At 43.0% G+C, this 12,737-nt stretch overlaps 6 protein-coding genes across 8 annotated transcripts in view; 2 read left to right on the top strand and 4 right to left on the bottom strand.

The window, feature by feature from the left end:
• Nucleotides 1-122: 122 nt before the first annotated feature.
• stil (stand still) lies at nucleotides 123-1,639 on the bottom strand. The gene is made up of 4 exons (NM_057404.4): nucleotides 1,363-1,639; nucleotides 1,014-1,286; nucleotides 790-861; nucleotides 123-671 (listed from the first exon to the last, which is right to left on the bottom strand). Exons 1-4 carry the CDS (start codon nucleotides 1,555-1,557, stop codon nucleotides 246-248), a joined length of 966 nt encoding a protein of 321 aa, NP_476752.1. The 5' UTR covers nucleotides 1,558-1,639; the 3' UTR covers nucleotides 123-245.
• Nucleotides 1,640-2,158: 519 nt separating this feature from the next.
• Ak6 (Adenylate kinase 6) lies at nucleotides 2,159-2,992 on the top strand. The gene is made up of 3 exons (NM_136953.4): nucleotides 2,159-2,325; nucleotides 2,394-2,545; nucleotides 2,601-2,992. The coding sequence occupies exons 1-3, from the start codon at nucleotides 2,280-2,282 to the stop codon at nucleotides 2,928-2,930; spliced, it is 528 nt and encodes a 175-aa protein (NP_610797.1). The 5' UTR covers nucleotides 2,159-2,279; the 3' UTR covers nucleotides 2,931-2,992.
• Cyp301a1 (Cytochrome P450 301a1) lies at nucleotides 2,945-5,821 on the bottom strand. The gene is made up of 7 exons (NM_136952.3): nucleotides 5,383-5,821; nucleotides 4,670-4,820; nucleotides 4,410-4,522; nucleotides 4,162-4,355; nucleotides 3,900-4,101; nucleotides 3,677-3,842; nucleotides 2,945-3,619 (listed from the first exon to the last, which is right to left on the bottom strand). The coding sequence occupies exons 1-7, from the start codon at nucleotides 5,646-5,648 to the stop codon at nucleotides 3,050-3,052; spliced, it is 1,662 nt and encodes a 553-aa protein (NP_610796.1). The 5' UTR covers nucleotides 5,649-5,821; the 3' UTR covers nucleotides 2,945-3,049.
• A 1,283-nt stretch (nucleotides 5,822-7,104) lies between these two features.
• Nucleotides 7,105-7,782, top strand: CG33775 (uncharacterized protein; the record flags this gene model as incomplete). Its single annotated transcript, NM_001032239.1, has 3 exons — nucleotides 7,105-7,335; nucleotides 7,407-7,574; nucleotides 7,633-7,782. The coding sequence occupies 3 exons, from the start codon at nucleotides 7,105-7,107 to the stop codon at nucleotides 7,780-7,782; spliced, it is 549 nt and encodes a 182-aa protein (NP_001027410.1).
• Nucleotides 7,783-7,821: 39 nt separating this feature from the next.
• fra (frazzled) overlaps nucleotides 7,822-12,737 on the bottom strand; it is a 35,132-nt gene continuing 30,216 nt past the window's right edge. For all 3 annotated transcript variants that reach the window (NM_078992.3, NM_001299424.1, NM_165913.2), the window contains exons 4-10: nucleotides 12,180-12,462; nucleotides 11,905-12,114; nucleotides 10,517-11,847; nucleotides 10,211-10,458; nucleotides 9,970-10,150; nucleotides 9,189-9,322; nucleotides 7,822-9,116 (exon numbers count right to left, since the gene is read on the bottom strand). In NM_078992.3, coding sequence (NP_523716.2) covers nucleotides 8,887-9,116; nucleotides 9,189-9,322; nucleotides 9,970-10,150; nucleotides 10,211-10,458; nucleotides 10,517-11,847; nucleotides 11,905-12,114; nucleotides 12,180-12,462 — 2,617 coding nt within the window. In that variant the 3' untranslated portion in view covers nucleotides 7,822-8,886. The remainder of the gene's footprint in view (nucleotides 9,117-9,188; nucleotides 9,323-9,969; nucleotides 10,151-10,210; nucleotides 10,459-10,516; nucleotides 11,848-11,904; nucleotides 12,115-12,179; nucleotides 12,463-12,737) is intronic.
• On the bottom strand, nucleotides 9,351-9,946 carry CG30056 (uncharacterized protein). Its single transcript, NM_165914.3, has one exon. The coding sequence runs from the start codon at nucleotides 9,824-9,826 to the stop codon at nucleotides 9,413-9,415; it is 414 nt and encodes a 137-aa protein (NP_725186.1). The 5' UTR covers nucleotides 9,827-9,946; the 3' UTR covers nucleotides 9,351-9,412.

The following is a 12,737-nucleotide window of genomic DNA, read 5'->3' as shown; positions in this document are numbered from 1 at the left end:
TTTTATGGAGGGCTTTTTTCGCAGATAATCTCGAAAGCGAATCTTTAAAGATACTTTATTGAAAAAAGCAAAATATAACCATTCTTTAGTGGTCCTAAATCGAAAACTTCTGTAGATTCTTTAATTTTAGAAATATATTTAGGACAGCCTTAGTCTTTTATCAATGCATTGTTTTTGAACGTTTTGCCATTTGGTTTGGATTCAGAATCTGGCGCGGAGTCTAGTTGGTTTCCTTATTGAGCCTCTTACAGATTCGGCTCAAACTGAAAATTCGGATTTAGAAACTTGAACTTGGCTGCCTCCAACAACATGCGGTTGTGCTCGATGCGGTTGCGGCAGTGCAACTCCTGACTTATTTGGGCCATCGAGCGCTCCAGGCGCTGCAGCACATCTCGCTGAGGATGCTCCAAGAAGTGGGCCATGGATAGCGATTGTGAGAGGGCCTGGGAGCGTGAGTACTCCATGGAGACGTCCTCCATCGATGAAGCCAGCGATCCACTGGATTTACTCTCGCCCTGCACTGGTGGAACCTGGCTCAAATCTATGGCAGCCGGCTGATCAGCCAGGAATGACGGACCACTACCCTGCTCAGGCTTGACAGGACGACCCAGAAAGGAGACACTGGCAGGAGTCGAACCGCCGGGCAGTGTTTCCACCGAGATGTTTGAGACCTGAAAAAATACATGTAAATAGGCTTCATTAAATATTGAAATATGTTCAAAACTTGATATTTAAAATATGATCTACAAAATATATATGTATATTTATTTGCGAATAAAGGAAACTTACGTTCTGAACGACAATTCCCAAGTTCTTAGGGATATTTGGTAGATTAGCTTTATCTGAAGTGGAATCTTCGAGCTGGAAAAAAACGGAGATATCAAGCTCACCAATACATGTCACAACAATACATTAAGCTATTTCGCTATCCGAACAGATACAGTATTCGATTCTAACGGTAAAAGGCAAGGTGAGAGATGTCGACATCTCGCTTCTGCCCACCCAAAACATACCTTGCGGGTAGCTCCCTCCTGCTCTTGCTTGTGGCGCTGAAAAACCGTTTTGATTTTCAGCTCGTGGCTTTCGTTTCCAGACGGAACAGCAGCTTGCATGTCCACGAACACCCCGGAATCGCTCTGCGCAGCTGTACTTGTGGCTGCAACCGCAACTGGTGCCTTCTTGCGCGACTTGGCAAAGCGTCGGTTTTTCATGATCCGATCACGGCGTTCTTCCAGTGCAGCCACCTTCATTTCATGGAGTTTGCCCAACAAGGAACTATGACGTCTCTGCGCACGGGGATTGCCAAAATAAAACCACGTTAATAACTTTCATTTACCCCTAGCAAATGGGTGGAATCCCTACCTTGATGTGCATGTGAAAGTTCCCGGTGGAGCGGACACTGCCGCGATAAATCCGATCCGGCGGACAGTAGCAGCACTTGACCGTAACATTGTCGCCCACCTGCTTCTCGATGCGATACAGTTCCCCGTTCAGGATGTACGGCACATGCTTTTTCAGCTCCATCTTTTCTTCAGAACCGTCCAAGTTTACGGACATTTTTCAGTTTCATAAATGGGAATGAACCTGCTAGCTTTCGAGAACGAAGGGAATAGGAGGAATGTCAAAGCAGAGGAAGATACAGATTCTCTCCTCGCAGGAATAGGAAGAAAATGGAATGAAAGAGAGAACTAGGCAAAAGCAACGGTTCTTGACTAACCGAAGATAGACAAAAAGAATAGAAAAAGGCCCCTTTGTACGTTTAAAGTTGGCAACATTATTAGTGTTAAAAAATTGGTCACGAAGTGACTTTATAGTGACTTATAAATAATGGCATTATTACTTACGTAAATTACTTTTGTCCTTTGAACTGTATGCTAGAATAGGTCAAATAGGTATTCTTAGGAAAATTAAATTAATTTATTTTACGCCAATATAATTGTAACAAATTTCTATATTTGATCTAAGGTCTAAAATATGAAATAAAAGCCTATTTATATTATACTGACGAGAAATATTTAAAAACCTTTTTGAAATAATTGAACTACATATGTAGTCATTTTGCGCCAAGCAACGATAAAGAATACGCGAGGAAACAGTCCGGCATCCCTATTCTTGCTCTGAAACATGGTGGCAGCTTTACCATGTGTACTAAAGAAACTAAGTTGACAGCTCCGGTTCTTAAGTATAAACAACTTTGCTTCACGTGCTAAACGTTATAAGTAACAAAAATAAAAGGTTGTTTTCTGGTCCAATATATACCCAACTGATTAGTAAAAGCTATGTCAGAACCAGAGCCAGATGTCAAGCCCAACATACTAATAACCGGTGGGTATTCCTGCTCCCCTCAAACATTAATATGTTTTTGTTTTACATAAAAATCAATGTATTTTTAGGAACTCCTGGAGCGGGGAAATCGTATTTATGCGAACGTATAGCCTCCGAACTAAAGTTTGAGTGGCTGGACTGCTCCAAAATCGCCAAGGAGAAAAATTTTGTAGAGGAATATGACGAGGAGTACGATTGTCCCATTCTGGATGAAGAAAAGGTATAGATCTTGTTCATTACCTAATAAGTTTAATGTATATATGGTATTGTTTCAGCTGATGGATCACTTGGAGCCCCTGATGGCAAAGGGGGGCAACGTCGTCGAGTATCATGGCTGTGATTTCTTTCCAGAGCGCTGGTTTCAAGCCGTCTTCGTGGTAACCTGTCCCAATACAACACTCTACGATCGTCTGAAGGAGCGCAACTACAACGAAAAGAAACTGGCATCCAATATTCAGTGCGAGATCTTTGGAACCATTTTGGAAGAGGCCCGCGATTCCTACAAATCAGATATAGTATTCGAACTTAAGGGCGAAACAAAGGCAGATGCCCATATAAGCATAAAAACAGTCAAAAACTGGTATCGTATGTGGAAAAGAAAATAAAAAAGCGATTGGTACTTTGTTATACTCGTTATCTTATGTATAAATGCTTAAACATTTGTGTGTAAAGTGACTATTATTTACAACAGAGTGTATAAAATCGAAATACTAAAGTCTACAAACTAAACTCGTGTCATCTTAAAGCGCAGCGGTCCATCCGGCGCGTACATGAAAGTGACTGCGTAATCCAGTGGCTTGTGGTTGTACTCCAGTTTGTAGTTTCGTAGTAGCTTGGCCAGCAGTATTTGCATCTCCAGATCAGCGAATCGACGACCCAGACACATCCGAGCTCCATAGCCGTAAGGCAGCGAGGCGAACGGGTGAAGTTTGCCCGGAGTACCACCATGCTGTGGTTTCAACCATCTTTCGGGCCTGAAAGTGGCTGCATCCGTGACATACTCCTCCATATTACCCGTGACAATAGTCGGAAAGACCGCCTGCACTCCCTTGGGCACCTGGTAGCCACAGATGACACTGTCCTCCATGAGAGTTCGTCCGTTTCCAATCACCGTGCTGTACATGCGGAACACCTCCTTGATGAAGCCCTTCAGGTGGTGCATCTGATCAAGCAGCGGAATTGTGAGTGGTGTGTTTGGATCCGGAAGTAGTCGCTTTAATTCCTCGTGAACCTTTTGCTGATCCACTGGACGTGTGGCCAGTTGGTACAACATCGAACAAACAGCCATGGATATCTGTAGCATACATATCAATTAGAATTTCTAAGTTCTTTTCAATTTATCATATCTGACCGTATCTATTCCGACGAGAATCAAATCAAGTGCCATAATGGTGGCTATTTTTTCGTCCTTCTGCGAAAGGATGACCTTCTCCACCAGCGAGGGCTCGCCGGCACGTAGACTGGGATCTTGGGTCTTCAGTCTTTCGGTGGCACTCTGAATGTACTTCATGCAGACACTGCGGGGCCATAGAAATTATTTATTATTGAACAACTGTTTTTTATAATGTATTTACCCAACAAAAAAGTTCATGTTCTTCACGTAGCGCGTCCACAAAGGCGTGGGAAAGTATCTCCAATAGGGAGCTTTCAGCTCCAAAGTGGCCACGTTGCGCAGGGCATACTTGGCGGCGTCAATGATTTGCTGGGGTTCCGAATCTGGCTTCAGATTCGATTCCAGGCAGCCCAAACGAGTGTCGAGGGCAACGCGACCAATGCCTGATGATCGAACATTGTGAGTTATCTTATATTTTAATCATATTCACGAGGAATACTTACATTCCAGGGACCATTTGTGAATCTCATTGTCGAAATCCTCGGGGAGCTCTTGGTTTTCATCCAACAGGTTTTCGCAGCGCACCAGGAAGTCCTCGGTGATAACCTCCAGCGGCTGTAGATACCGGCGAATGGTGGACAACTGCAGCACCGGTTTCTGGACACGCGAACGGAACTCCCGCCAAGGCTCTCCATGTCTGAATTAAGGCAGAATAAATTAAAAGCTCAACAAATGAGGCAATTCCACCTACACTCCGACTACGCCGCCCAGATCCCCAAAGAAATCCTTGCGCACCACACTCTTGTACTTGACCAAACTGGGCATCGAGGGACGGAACGGGGTGGGTCCCTCGCTACGATAGCACTGGAAATTCATAAAATTGCTATAGCTTAATATCCGACAACTGTGGGCAATTTGTACGGTGCCATAAATTTGTGTAATGGCTTGGTGCCTTCGTGGTTCGTTGGTCATGCGGAAAGTCCCAAGCCGCTGGCGTGTCTTAAAGCTTACCTTTTCAATTTCATCGGCATCGTAGATGAACAAAAGATCGGGCCGTCCTATAAGACCTCCAAAACGCACAATTCTACCATAACGATCGTGCAGCAGCGATGATATTTTGGCCACATCAGAGATGGTGTATTGACCAATTATTGGCATCAGTCTATGGAATAGTCAAGGTTAAACAAACTATCTACGACAATGAAAGATGCATTGACTTTTTCCAATGGCGAAAAAATATGATTTGTGAGCAAAATTCGTCAGCATGCAGCAAAATTTCACACGTTATTAGGGCGACCTTGAATTTAGCGCTAATTGAACGCTAATTAACTGGATGACGTGCCATCGAACGGATTGTAACTTAAGGTTTGGAATTGGACAGGTGTAAATTGATGGAATCCCACACGCACATTTAACAAGAATCGTTAGGGAAACCAAAGTCCCACATAAATATTTAGTTAGCATACATCATTTTTACGAGGTGGGCTAAAAACTAGACGACGTTGCGTGTTTTTCGCACAAAATCCAAGTAAACAAACGAACAACATCATCATGGCTAATTCAATAAGTGTTGAACAAGCTGGCCAAGTTAATTGGGTCAAGTGAAACGGAGAGTGTTTGGTTTTATTGCAATTGCAGTTAGCTTGGAGAAAGCGAGCGAGTTTGTGTCTTGAGTCTTTCGTTTTTCTGATGATGGGTTTTGGTTTGGTTTGGTTTTCGGTTACCTCCATGTATTGCCCAGAATGGGGATGGGCTTAGGTCCGGGTATTTGATTGTAGGGCAGAGCGTTTTGCCACTCGGAAGTGGAGTGTATTCGCGGTGCACTGGCCTCCTCCGAATCCGCCAGATGGGGACAAGTGGCCACGCCCGTGGAGCTTTCGCGGCACTGCGCTCGCCTGGAACCTGCTCCACTGATCCTCGGCACACATTGTCGAAGATTGGGGCCACAGGAGACTGTGGAACGCCAAGCTTTCAGCGACAGATTGTTCATTACTCGTCCAAACCGATTTAAATTCAAATCAGATTTCACTGGTCGTAAGCCTCGATTTCCAATTGTCTTCTGTTGACGTTGACACACTGATATCTGCGGGGAAACGAAACTGGCTTCTAGCGGGAACCGCACTCAAGTTCCACACTCAACGGCTGCCTGGTGCAAACTACTGGCGGCCCAAGCTTCGCCGATCCAAGCAAGCTACGTTCGGAAGGTCTTCAGCTGGCTCTCTTGGCTGTTTTTAAAAGAGAAAGTGCTCTTTTCAATTTGGCGGTTTGCTTTCAAAACTGTTGAAATGTAAACAATTGTTTCATATACATTCTTTAGATGATGTTCTGAACATTCTAAACTCAATTACCATATCTTATTGTTCCAAGTTATTTGTTTTCTTGGTAAAGCATTTAAATATCCTGTTATCCTCTTGATATTTATCATACGCCAAAGTGTCGAAATTATTGCATGCTATATATTTCTTTATGACATAAAAATCACTGTGAACGGCAGTCCACTTATTGAAAAAAGTTTGTTCGCATTATTGTACGCCAGAGGTGTCCAATTTCCAGACCCGCGGGTTAAGGAGTTTCCCTCCCGTCGCTCAGTGTATACAATGAATTTGGCAGGCGTGTGCGGCTGGGCACGTGCTAACGAAATTCAAATCAGTCGTTGTTCAGTCGCCAACAAAGCAAGCTTTTGCTGTGCAACGTATTTTTTGCTGTAGTTAATTAATGCGTATAACTGATGGTTAACCTAAAAGCAAAATTAATGTTATGTGGTAAAGTGTGTTGGCATAGCATTTCTAAGCCGGGACAAGCAATCCGTATAGTTATGTTAAGAACAAATGCAGAAATATTCCGGAATAACTCTTGCAGAAGCTTTGTGATAGAAAGGTTAAGGAATACCTGATTCGGCAAATATTTACTTTCAGGAAATCCCTTTATTTCAAATGTTTCTATGGCAAATATTTACAAAATAACTATTCATAAGAGTCATAGTACCTAGAAAAATAAAATAAAAAATCCTATTTATATTCGAAAAAATATTGTGAAAGAATATATCGATAGGATGTTCTACGAATTTTGGAAAACTCAATAGTTAAGCTGCGCCCCATATTTTGCGAACCCTAAACTTACTTTGTTCAAATGATCAAATTAGAATTGAATAGAAAAGCCAGATGCAACATTTAAGATAAGCCCAAAAGTATGCAGCAATTTCAACATGAAACGCTTGAATAATCTGGAAGTCAAAACGTGGGAACTTCTACGTTGAAAAGTAACATTTTTTTGAGTGGAAATCAACTTATAATGCACATTAGTAATAATTTCACGCTGATTATTATAAAATTATTTGAAAACGAAATACGAAATCAATGAGCTATAGCTAATGATTGGAAATTATCGATAAACATTTGATTTGTACCACAAAACAGGTGTTTTTGCAACACAGTCTTTTTGGAATAATGGCGGAACTTGCATCTAGCAGATTGATTCTAGTAACCGCTGCTATTTTGTGCAGCTTGAGTTTAGGAAGCGAATGTCGGTCGAAGTCCCGATTTATCAACATGCAGTGCGAATCCTACAATGAGTCGTATGCAGTTTTTGAGAAATGTAAACTCAATTTACTTGGAAGAGGTCGTGTGGGAGCCGACATGTATTTAAAGCTGTTTCAAACGCCCGTAGAGAACTGTTGGGTGAGCTAATATTGTATCAAACTATATCCTATTTTCACTTTCGTTTGTAATGTACTCAAAAATTGTCCTAGATTAATTGGGCCATGTACCGCCGCTATAATGGCTTTCAGCCGTTTCTGTACAATGTCAGCACCGATCTCTGCCAGCTTTTGGGTAACCCGAATGCTATATCGTTTCAAGGACTCGTTATTAATGCCATTAAGAAGGGTTCGAATTTAAATCACTCGTGTCCATATAACGTAAGTTGAAAATGCACAAAACCGCTGCAAAGATCACTTATTTTGTACATACATATAGCACGACATTATTGTGGATAACATGGAATTTTCAGATGATTTCCTTAAGACTTTGCCTCTACCGCAAGGTGTCTATAAAATACAACTTCGTTTTGCCACTTACAAAGTTTGGAGGGTACAGGTGGCAGTGTTCATAGAAAGAACAGAATAAAATGTATCTAATAATTAATAATCAACCACAACGAGACTTCTTTTCACATATTCTTTATATATTTAGCAATTTTCTTTTGATTACAAAGTTTACGTTCAATACAATAAAAATTTCACAATTCGTAAATGCCTTTAGTGTGCATTTGCGTCGTTTGAAATGTTTTGCTGATTTTAATGAGATTGTTGTGCAAAGCAATGTTGAATACAGTGTTTTTGGTGAACAACGCATAAAAAACAGTAAACTTTCTTGGCAATAAAAACTTTGAACAAATCAAAATCTTTTAAAAAAGTTTAATTACACCTTATGCGGTAAAACAGGCAATGCAATGCCACCATTTTATAATAGTTTAGTTTAAATCGTAAATGCTTTGCTGGCTTAGTCAAGACCTTGACTTTATAGCTTAAGTAGTTTTGTTGGATTGGCGACAAATCATTGAATGGCACGTATCAAACTCATACGTATGAATGGATAAACAAACTAGAAGAACACTTTAGGGGACAAGTCTAGATAGAATGATTTTGATTGTTTGATTGGGTTACAATAGATTAAAAGTACGTTCTTAGGGTCTTTACTAGTATGAAACTTAGCTAAGATGCTGCTTGCATATGAATATAGAATGGCATATGTATGTAGACTTAGACTATCCGCACTCGGTTGCGGATTAAATTAAGATGATGCAGATTGATAAATATGAAATGTCGTGTGACAGTTTAGAGACAGAACCGATCCTGCACAATAGACGCTACTGTTCGCCTAATTTCTTATTTCTCTGTTTTCTGTCCCCGTTTTTACACTCTTCTTATCGGATAATTAACTATGCCTAATTTATATTTATTGTTATGAATGTGTGTATCTAGACTTAAAAATTTATATGGCGGCGTCGTTCGTATTTACAATTCTTTTCGGTCATTAATATATCGCACATTTGTTTAACTTAAGCTAAACGAACCTCGCTGGAGGGAAACACAATTCAAGTCGGTTCACTGCATTTCACAAATTCGAGTTAAATCAATAAAATAAAACAGAAACTAAAAAACAAGTAACATCCACTGTTTGACGACTAATACTTTCAGCCAGCCGGACATTATTAAGGCGGCTTCAGTGTTAACACTCGAACTCGTTGGCCGTGATTGCGCTTAGATCCTTCATGAGGCCCTCCAGATTGGCCATTTCTTGGTTTAGCTCCTCGGTAGATGTGCTGGGGGCAAGTCTTTGAATCTCATCGGTTGAGTGCACTACCGAGCCACCGCCCTGCAGGCGATTGGGCGTGGCAGCCGAGAAAGATGGTTTCTTGTAGGGCGATTGATTTTGTGGACGTATTGTGACGGCGGGAGCTGTAGAGCAAAGTTTGCGATTAGTTAGTCTGATCTTAGTCTGATTGGGCTGTTATATATAAATATACTCACTATGCTTGGTAACTGGGGTGGCTCCGCCAGTGGGTGGTGGCCCCGGCACACTAAAGCTCTTTAGAGGATGGCCACGCTTAGAACTTTCAATGGTGGACACACAGCCATTGCCTGCAGCTGCATTTCCCGCGTTACTGTAACATATAAGCAGAACAGCATTTTAATGGAAGAATTTATGTTTATTCAAAACTTTTGTATGCTACTAAACAAAAACCAAGACTGTCCTAAACAACAATGGGACATTGTGGATTCCTCTTGGTCACCGACCGACTGCTGTGGCCCAGAAAGCGCAGCTTCCGCGATTGCTGAATCTGCTGCGCCAACCGGGCCAACCGGATGTACGGCTGGCGATCGGAGATGGACATCACGTTCCACGTGTAGATGGCCAGCTCGGTAATGGTGGCCGCGGTGCGCATGCTGTAGACGCCCTTGTACTGATGGTTAATCAGGATCTCGTCCAAGCGAAATTTATTCATAAAATTGAGGAACGGCGACGGCGAGGCCATTAGAAGGAGCTGCTGCTCGACACGTCGTGGCAGCGTTTGGTTGTCAAGCTTGATAACCTTGCTCGACGGTCCGTGCACCAAGTTGACCTCCACACTGGGATCGATCCGTCCCCAACGAGTCCTCGGGCACATTCTCGTATCTTGGTCTTTTTCGCAGCGTAGATCAAAAACTAGGGTAATTTTTTAGAATTTCTATCTCCAAAATATGTGTGCACTTGCCAATGTGAGAGCCGAAAACTAAAAAATCCTACTAACGCACCGCACACTGTACTCACCAGAAGTTGGCATCGTAGCCGCCATAAGGATGCTCTGGGGTCTGAGCCATCGAGTTGCTTTGCGGTTGGGTGAGACTCTGCTGGGAGAGGCCAGCCTCCATGGTCATGTGAGAACGATTTTGGTGGCTGTACTGGGTGCGCGGGTACTGAGGTCGCTCCATCGTTCCGTTCATTGATGTGGCTGTTGAAGAAATGAGTCTTTAATATTCAGTTATCTTACAAAGAAGTTGCTGCCACGCACTCATATATCCTGGCACATAGGACCGCTTGTCCAGAGAATTGGTCACATGACCGGGCACTGGCGTCTCCACCTCGTATTCACTGTGCACCACTGATCGTGGCAGGGTGAGGGCACCACTGCTCGAGGCTCCATCGCTGCAGACGGGTGTCACTGTGTGCAGGCCCTTGTCTATGTTTTTGAGCTCCATTTGATCATGGTGTATCCATAGATCTGGTGGCTTGGGCACGCCAACATTGTTCTTTTGATAGCTGCAAGTTCATAAAGTTTATAAAAAGGCTGTTGACGATATTCTTAAGAGAGACCCACCTCTTCTTAGTGTGTTCTGGCGAAGATTGTGGCTTACGTCGGCAGAGCAATAGGACGCCCAAGAGCACCACAAGTAGAACTACAGCGGTAGCTGCTATAATTATATACAACAGCTTCTCGTTGTCGATTCCCTTGGCTATGGTGTCGGGCTCCTGCATTGTAACGGCTGCACTTGTGGTGTACGATACCAGAGCCGAGAAAGGAGCATTATTAGCCCCCTTGGTTGTTCTAGCCTGAACCTTAAAGTAATACGTTGTGTAAGGTTTCAGATTCGGTAGCATGAGCATAGTTTCCTCGCCGGCAAATGCTTCAACTGACCAGTCGCGATCTCTTTTCGTGGTGTCGGTGGTATAGTAAATATTGTATCCGGTAATCTGACCAAGAGTATGTTTCGGAGGTATCCACTGGACGATCACAGTGGGCGGATTCATCTCATCCAAGCGCACAGTAACCTCTCGAGGCGGGGTGACAGGAACATTCTGATATGTACTATTTAACACAGACATCGACCAGGAGGACTCCCTTCGTCCTTTGACCACTTTAACTGCAAACTCATACTGCGTATTGGGTCGTAGATCATTAATCATGCAGTTTAGATCCGTGGTGTTGTGATAGCGATAGCGATTGGATCCCGTGATGCCATAACTAACCGTATAGTGGCGATTATCTGTTACATGCTGATTTTTGTTCAGCATCGTGTCAATCCAGTAGACCACAATCGACGAGCTGGACATGGTAATGGCTCGCAGACCGACCGGAACCTCAAGTGGAGTGGGTGCGTCCACGGGCTCCTCGTCGCGTGTCTTAATGTTGTCATATATAGGCGGACCGTCACCTTTAACATTTCTAGCCCTTAGCGACACCACATAATCCATATTCGATTCTAGATTCTTGAGTATATGATAGCGCTCAGTCTCCTTTAGCTCTATGGTGTTCTCATCGGGAATGCCACGGCCCCAGCCCAGCACGTAGTTGCGTATCTTGATTTCCGGATGCTGTGGGGGACCCCAATGCAGGGCAATGTTGTTGGCTCCAGGATGAATGCTAATCCAAATTGGTTTGCCCGGAACTTGGGTCTCGTCCAGATCGTTTTCCAAGGTGTTAGCACGATTCCATTCCGTGAAGGGTCCGGAACCGTTCACTGTCATTGCAGCGATCTTCACCTGATACTCGGCATTGCGGTCCAAGTTGCTCAACTCAAAGTAACGAATATTGGCAGGAGTACTCTTGACCTGCGGTGCATCCTTGAACTTGCGATAGCGAATCTTGTAGCCCGTAATTTGGCCATTGCGATCTTCCTCTGCAGGCGGCTCCCAGTGGACGGTAATGGACTGGTTTGAAAATAAATTTAATATGGGCCGAGACCTTACATTTGGTTATCTACTTACGCTGGAGCTGGTCACCTCGAGAGTAACATTATTAGGAGGTTCCGACGGCGTGGACGAAAACGTCTTAACACGTATCTCCGCTGAGGAGTCACCCATTCCGTTTCGATTAAAAGGCACTACGGAAATCACGTAATCCGTGTGGGGACGCAACTCGGTAAGAACTGCTTCCAAAGCAGTACTATCGTGATATAGATCGGCACCACTGTCGTTCTGCAAGATAGAATAGATCGGAATGTGAGCTTTATGTTTATAGTATTTGGTGTCTTGTATCTCACCTCGGAATAGTACACTCGATACTTGAGTATTTCTCCATTGGTTACCGTGGGCTCTTCCCATTTGACGTAGATCTCCTTGTGACTGCGTGCATAGCCTTCAAAGTTGCGCGGCGGACCTGCAATGTTCACCTCCGGTTGGGTACTAACTTCTAGCGGAGCAGAAGATGCACCGCTGCCGAAATTGGTATTGGCCTCCACTCGGAACTGATAGGTTCTACCGGGCAGTAGCGATTGAATATTAACCTGCTGATCGTCATGGGACTTGGTAACCATTTTTTGCTCCCTAAAAGGGTTGGAAACATCAAATTGATTAGGTATTTTCTAAATAGTGTGAATTTATTTTATTGTTTTTGTATTCTTCTGTATAGAGATATATGTAATCTACACTTTTTTTTTTGGGTATCTACTATAATTCTATTTTGATTCTAGCCTTTTTCATAAACTGTAAGTAATTTTAAACAAAAACATGTCTTAAATGTTGTGCTTATTCTTATAGCTACATATTTCTGAAAATAATTTCGTTTTCACACTCAAACACCTTGCTTAAAAGCGCTAAGG

The sequence above is a fragment of the Drosophila melanogaster genome, chromosome 2R (assembly GCF_000001215.4).
Source record: "Drosophila melanogaster chromosome 2R".
Lineage (NCBI taxonomy): Eukaryota > Metazoa > Arthropoda > Insecta > Diptera > Drosophilidae > Drosophila > Drosophila melanogaster.
The sequence above is the reverse complement of the archived record's forward strand: the minus strand, read 5'-3'. Positions and strand labels throughout refer to the sequence as shown.

What these genes read in the sequence shown, in the direction of transcription:
- Cyp301a1 (NM_136952.3), bottom strand. Translation starts at nt 5,648, where the DNA reads ATGAACAATCTGTCGCTGAAAGCTTGGCGTTCCACAGTCTCCTGTGGC. An exon ending in TCACAAATGGTCCCTGGAAT is followed by an intron (nt 4,102 to 4,161) that starts GTAAGTATTCCT and finishes TTCGATCATCAG; the next exon opens with GCATTGGTCGCGTTGCCCTC. An exon ending in AACATGAACTTTTTTGTTGG is followed by an intron (nt 3,843 to 3,899) that starts GTAAATACATTA and finishes ATGGCCCCGCAG; the next exon opens with TGTCTGCATGAAGTACATTC.
- Ak6 (NM_136953.4), top strand. Translation starts at nt 2,280, where the DNA reads ATGTCAGAACCAGAGCCAGATGTCAAGCCCAACATACTAATAACCG. An exon ending in GCCCAACATACTAATAACCG is followed by an intron (nt 2,326 to 2,393) that starts GTGGGTATTCCT and finishes ATGTATTTTTAG; the next exon opens with GAACTCCTGGAGCGGGGAAA. An exon ending in CCATTCTGGATGAAGAAAAG is followed by an intron (nt 2,546 to 2,600) that starts GTATAGATCTTG and finishes GTATTGTTTCAG; the next exon opens with CTGATGGATCACTTGGAGCC.
- CG30056 (NM_165914.3), bottom strand. Translation starts at nt 9,826, where the DNA reads ATGTGCCCGAGGACTCGTTGGGGACGGATCGATCCCAGTGTGGAGGTC.
- stil (NM_057404.4), bottom strand. Translation starts at nt 1,557, where the DNA reads ATGTCCGTAAACTTGGACGGTTCTGAAGAAAAGATGGAGCTGAAAAAG. An exon ending in ACTTTCACATGCACATCAAG is followed by an intron (nt 1,287 to 1,362) that starts GTAGGGATTCCA and finishes CCCCGTGCGCAG; the next exon opens with AGACGTCATAGTTCCTTGTT. An exon ending in AGGAGGGAGCTACCCGCAAG is followed by an intron (nt 862 to 1,013) that starts GTATGTTTTGGG and finishes GTTTTTTTCCAG; the next exon opens with CTCGAAGATTCCACTTCAGA.